At 51.1% G+C, this 6,218-nt stretch overlaps 1 protein-coding gene across 3 annotated transcripts in view; it reads left to right on the top strand.

Moving 5' to 3' along the window:
• Window positions 1–2,824: 2,824 nt before the first annotated feature.
• The window catches only part of YAF2 (YY1 associated factor 2), a 64,850-nt gene continuing 61,456 nt past the window's right edge, over window positions 2,825–6,218 (top strand). Inside the window, exons 1-2 of one of the 3 annotated variants that reach the window (XM_039340687.1) lie at window positions 2,825–2,939; window positions 3,655–3,780. In XM_039340687.1, the coding sequence (XP_039196621.1) occupies window positions 3,746–3,780 (35 nt within the window). In that variant the 5' untranslated portion in view covers window positions 2,825–2,939; window positions 3,655–3,745. Of the gene's footprint in view, window positions 2,940–2,965; window positions 3,301–3,654; window positions 3,781–6,218 lie in introns of those variants that run through there. The other 2 variants (XM_039340685.1, XM_039340686.1) reach the window with 2 other exon arrangements.

The raw sequence follows: 6,218 nt of genomic DNA, 5'->3' as shown, positions 1-6,218 counted from the left end.
TAAGGCTTGGTGGTTCTGCACCCCGACGACCAGGGGAGGGGGTGGGGGGGTATCCAGGGCCTAAAAAGTCCTCCAGGACGGGCTCGGGGCCGGTCCTCTTTCCCTGGCCTCAGGAGAAGGGAAGGCACAGGCTCTCCACCCGGGCGGGCAGGTGAGAAAAACCCCGAAAGCAGGAGGGAATCCTCCGGACCTTCGTTTTTCTCGGCTTGCCAACGAGGCTTGCAAACTCGGCTCCTGCCAGGGAAGCTCCTTCCCCAAAGCATGCAATTGCTCAGAGCCCATCCCAAAAGGTGCTGTTTCCCTGGCAGGAGCCGAGTTTGCAAGCGTCATTGGCAAGCCGAGAAAACTGAAGGTCCGGAGGATTCCCTCCTGCTTTCGGGGTTTTTCTCGCCTGCCCGCCCGGGTGGAGAGCCTGCGCCTTCCCTTCTCCTGTGGCCGGGGAAAGAGGGCTGGCCCCGAGCCTGTCCTAGAGGACTTTTTAGGCCCTGGATACCCCCCACCCCCTCCCCTATCAGCCCAGGGCCAGGCACTGCAGCTCCGCAGCAGGAGGGAATCCTCCGGACCTTCGGTTTTCTCAGCTTGCCAACGAGGCTTGCAAACTCGGCTCCTGCCAGAGAAACAGCACCTTTTGGGACGGGCTCTGAGCAATTGCATGCTTCGGGGAAGGAGCACGGAGGCCTGCAAACAGGCAGGCAGGCAGACACTGGGCAGCACGAACTAAGCGGTGAGCCAAACCCCGAAACCTTTTGTGTTCATTTGCAAAAAAGAAGTGAAAGCTGGTCCAGCTGGTCGTCAGGGTGCGGAACTGGGCTGCAGACGCCAGGCCTTGCTCACTGGAAATGCTGGAGTCTCCCACACCAACCAGTAGGTCTCCCATGCTGCTCCGCTGGGACCGCCGGCTTCTGGTTGCATGGCTGCCTCCCTCTGGAGCTGTCTTTCCCCCCCCGGGCCATGCACCACCGGCATCTTCTCTTTGCAAAGGAACGCAAAAGGTTTCAGGGTTTCTCCCGCCCGCCTGGGTGGAGACCAGAGTTGGCTGCAATCCTATCCATCTGTTTTGTGCAACCGATTGCAAGCCAAGCACTGCCTGGTTTTGAATTAATAGTTTGGGGGGGAGGGCGAAGCCCACTGAACTGCGTGATCCTAATGACAGAGCTGACTTTGCAGGAGCCTCCATCAGATTGGAACTTTCCTGTCCGATTGAGCTTAGTTTATGCAGGGCTGTTCTTAGCGTGGGGTTCACATGTTAGTTAGTGGGGCTGACTAGTTCTCTGGCAAGGGTGTCACGCTCCGGCCTTCCTCCAAAGTGCCGTCCTCGGAGGGGTAGTCCAAGGCACCACTTTCAGCTGGCTCCTTTGGCGCGGTCCCAATTCTGCTCTGGGGAAACTAGGGCGGGGCGGAGCGGGGCAGCACTGCCTATCTTAGTCACGTGGAAGGCCGTGTAAACACCACCAGATGGCTGCGCAGTTACCGCCGTGGGAGATGAGCAGGCTGTTGCTCCCGCGGTCGCCTTCTTGCCGCTATGGAAGATAGCCTGGTCCGCGCCTTTGGGGGCCTCAGCCTCCAGCAGCCCTGCCGTGCCCAAGGCAAGCCCCCCCGCTCGCCACTTCAGCAAAGGGGAGAGAGCAGTCTTTTCTGAGGGGAGGAGAAGCCAGGATGGCAGAGCTGTCCATACCAGAGCTGGACGCGGGCAAGGCCAGTGCCTGTGTCGCCTTAGGCTCCTCTTCAATCAAGCTCCGTTACGTGAGTGTGCATGCATGCGCATGTGCACATTTTGCGGCTCCCAGGGGTTTTTTTTTTTGTGAGGGAAACGGGTCCAAGTGGCTCTTTCACCTTTTTAGGTTGCCGACCCCTGGCCTAGTGTCTGAAGCGGGGAGGGGGGGAAATACATATTTGTAGCCTAAAGTGACCAATAGGAATGCAGCAGATTCTAATCCCTGGCTGCATCTGTAACCAAAAGATTGGTGAAGCATGACAGATCGTATCCATAACACAATTGAAGAGGGAAAACATTGATATAGATTAAAGGCTAATTTAAAACTGCCTTAGATAGGCCTGGGGATGAGACAAAGACGTCATGAGGTAAAAAAAATCACATGCCATGAACTATGTTCATGCCATGGTTAATGGCAAATGTGGAAGAATCCATAATTGATCCAGGAAAATATTAAAATAATGTATCTACTAAAAATTGAAATGGTTAAGTATAGTGAACTGATGCTACAACCATTACTTTCGGTAATAATTCTAAATAATAATGGTATATCTGCCGATATTACATTTTACGTTCTGTGATTTCTTCAAGGAATATGGAAAGGGATGAGATGTACTCCCCTTACTTACATGATAACAATTGCTTAAGGCAGATCAGTTACTTCACCACAATCCTATTTCGTTGTTTGTATTGTTAAATAATCCTTCACTCAAGTTGATCCTGTCTTAGCTGAGATCTGACAGCTGTACAAGAGCGGGATGCGCGTACATGTCTTGGAGGGAGATAATTTCAGGCATTCGGGGACCCAATTACATAAACAGCTGAAGTCAACATTGTAGTCCTTACCGGTATAAACGTGGAACAGAGTCACTCCGGATTTATATGGCATCCAACGGTATGATTTTGGGTTGACAGCGTGGGCATGCTGGGAGACGTTAGCCCAAATGAGCGACTGTGTTTAAGTTGGAAATCAGGGCAACCGTTCGCTAAAAGGCTTGACCTAGGGAAGAATACGGCTTCACGATAGGGGGAGAGACCTATCTCCAGCAAGGCGAGCGCGTCTTTGCGCAAAACGGAAAACCGGCGGCGGTGCTTCAGGCCCCAGAAAGACTCCTTTTCATCACCGCCTGAGCAAGGCAAAAACCGTTCCTCTTTGCCCCCGGCCGCCGTCTGGGACGCCTCGGCTTGGCTGTGGGCTGACGCTGGTTGGCGATGGGAGGAACACGTGAGTGAGAAGAAAGGGGGAGCACAAGGTCGGGTTGAGCAAGGGGGCGGCAGCAGCAGGATTTTCCTCGACATCTGGAGGTGGCGGTGGCCGCGCTTGGGAGCAGGCGGCAGGCGATAGCTGTTCGCCGCAGCAACAGTGGTTGCAGCGGCTCCTCCTCCTCCTGCTGCTGCTTCACTAAGTCCCTCCGCCTGAGTGCCAGCTCCCGCCTCTCTGAGTCTTCGGTCACTCTTCCTTATTAACAAATACACAAAGGGCCGCGCCGGTCTAGAGACGCGTCTGTAGTCGGCATGGGAGACAAGAAGAGCCCCACAAGGTGAGGAGGGCGGAAAGGCGAGCGGGAGGGCAAGCTCTCAGACAGGTAGGCAGACAGGACCTCCACGGACAGGCCGGTCAGTAAACGGCAGGCAGAGGCGGCGGGGCTGCGAGGCCGGCTTCCCCACTTCTTTCCTCTCTCCCTCCCCCCGTCTTCCGCTGCCAAAGTCTTTGGCGCCCCCCAACGTAGCAGAAGCGATGGTGATGAGGAGGAGGAGGAGATAAGGTAGTTGGTTGGAAGCGGCGGCCGAGGCGAAGCGAGGCCCTGAAGGGAAGCAGGGAGGGGGGCAAAGGGCGGCCGCAGCGATGCCTTGTTTTGTGTCTTAAATTTCCTTCCGTTTTTCCTCGTCCTCCCTCTCCTCTTCTTCTCCCTCCCCCGCCCCGCCGCTTTTTTGGGTAGGCCGAAGCGGCAACAGAAACCCTCCTCCGACGAGGGCTATTGGGACTGCAGTGTGTGCACCTTCCGGAACAGCGCCGAGGCCTTCAAGTGCATGATGTGCGATGTGAGAAAGGGCACCTCCACTCGGTGAGTGAGCAGGCAAGAGGCTTGGCCTGACAGCCACTTCACTGGGCAAAGCAGGAATGGGGAAGGATGGGGGGAGGCAGCGGCGGGGGTAAGACAGCTCGGGTCAGGAAAGGTAGATCAGAACAGGGTAGCCGGCGACTGCCACCACCATAGCCATCGGGGCAGGCCTATCGATTGCTCTTTTCTATGGGAAAGGTAACAGATCCATTTTGCATCCTTTCTCTTCTTTACTTCAATAAAAATCTCACTCTCTGGCTGAAGGAGAATTCCCCTTGGTGAACTTAAAACTTGTGGCTAGAATAAGATGCTCTTTCTGCCTGCTTCCCACCTCTGGATATGTAGGGAGATGGGAAGTGTTGGCTGTTGGTTTTTAATCCTGGTAAGATAAAATGTCTCACATGTTATGGGATGCTCAAACTGACCAAATATTAATAGCAAGGAGTTGCACAAATTGTGAGAATATATTTTGTGTCATCAGTTGAAAAGAAAAAAAAATGGGCCAGATTTTGTTTTACTTTTATTGAGAAACTCTGTTATACTGTGCTGTGTACACATACGTGCACACATGGACAAGTCCATTTATATTGTGATATTAGAAAATCACATATATACTGTTGATCAAAATAGAATGAGAGGTCAGGAAGTACTCTCTATTATTTTTGAAAATATTAGCAATGATAATGTAGACAATCAAAAATATATTTTTCTCTCCCTGTATTTTAGAACTTTTAAAAATTATCTGATTATCCAAAAACAGTTATAAGGAGAGAGGAAAATAGCAAATACTGGATGGAGATGAATAATTATGAAAGATGAGTGGTGGCTGATGAGGTTATGAAAATTTCAAGCTTCTGCTGTTTGATGTTAAAAAAAGTGAAAAACATGGTTATTGGTAATTTGGGAGGCAAAGGTGGAGCAGGTTTGTTAGTCCATAAACTAGAAAAATATAGCTGTCAAGCCCTCCCGGGCTTGACACACGAGCAGGGGGGGAACCAACCTACTGGCCAAGAGGGAAGAATGTTAGGCGGCGCAGCGTTCCCACAAACAAACATTACGGAGCCTCAGCAGTACTACGGGGCAGAAGGACTGTCACACACGCGCAGATCCACCTCAATCCCGTCGAACAGCTGATCAGCGGTAGAATTGAAGTCAGCTGATGGAAGGCGAACCACGGATCGCAATACTAACACAGGGTGTCAGGAAGAAGATTGCTTCGAAGAGTGATTTAAACGCTGATTGGAGGCCAGGAGGGTGGAGACGGGGCTGGTGCAGGTGTAGGGTAATGAGCACGGGTGTGGTGAAGGTGTGGTCCATAATCATCTAGGGTGGGGTAAAAGTGTAAGTGTACTTAAATAACGCTGGGAGGCAGTTGCTCCCAGCGCAAACTTTGTATAGCACAGAGCTAGTGCACCACTTGTCTGTGTTAACCGTCATTGCATTCTCTGAAGTAAACCGGAGCTGATTCCACTCAAGAATCTCATCGGTGTGTTCTTCGTGCGAAATCCGGTAGGGAGGCTGACAATAGCAGAGCCTCTCTTGATGCAGATAATTGATGTCATTAGAATTTCCTAGTCAGTAACAATAAGCTACTCCCTGCTTCTTTACATCAGGGGTCCCCAACCTGTGGGTCACAGCCTACTACCGGTCTGTGGCCTATTTGCAACCAGATTGCATGACTGGCTGGCTGGTGTGTGTTCATGCATGCGCACAGCCCTACTCACATGAGCATTGCAGGTGCTTGTGGCCTCACACAAGTGGTCAGGGCTTCCCATGCAAGCACTCAAGGACTTTGTTTGTCCAAGTGGCCTCACTTGTGAGCATTTTGGGCCTCGCACGAGAGCTCGGGGTCTTATGTGAGCGTGGCAGGCACTCAGGACCACACTTGCACAAGTGCTTGGGGCCTCTCTTGTGCTCTCTACTCCACTCACATGAGCAATGGATGCTTGTGCGGGTGCACACGCACCTGCCCCTTCCACAAGACCATCGTCTCTTTTCCCCTCCCCCCTGGGCCATTAACCCAGAAAGGTTGAGGAACTCTGCTTTACATGATTATACAAGTGTGTAAATATAATTAAAATATAATATTTTCATATTATACTTACCTCCTTCATCCCGCGATTATTTTAAAAAGTTACTGATTTACAATGGCAATACATGCTTTCTTTCAAAGGACCATTTCTCACAGCTGTTTCTTAACAGAGCTAGAGATCAAATTTTGAGATCAAATTCTGCATCCAGTAGTAACCTAGGACAGTACTTAGCATTTAATCCATAAAATTAAACAGAAGTGCTTTACTTAAATATATAAAGCAAGTGATCCATGTGCAGAGAGGTTCAATTCTGTTTTCTGTCACCGGGGACTCACAGCTATTAATACTGAGATCTTGACGTATTTGTACCCATATCATTATTTGTTATTTCCTTGGCACTCTCAGACT

Source organism: Crotalus tigris, unplaced genomic scaffold, assembly GCF_016545835.1.
Source record: "Crotalus tigris isolate CLP2741 ecotype Arizona unplaced genomic scaffold, ASM1654583v1 scf7180000017753.6788120, whole genome shotgun sequence".
Lineage (NCBI taxonomy): Eukaryota > Metazoa > Chordata > Lepidosauria > Squamata > Viperidae > Crotalus > Crotalus tigris.
The sequence above is the reverse complement of the archived record's forward strand: the minus strand, read 5'-3'. Positions and strand labels throughout refer to the sequence as shown.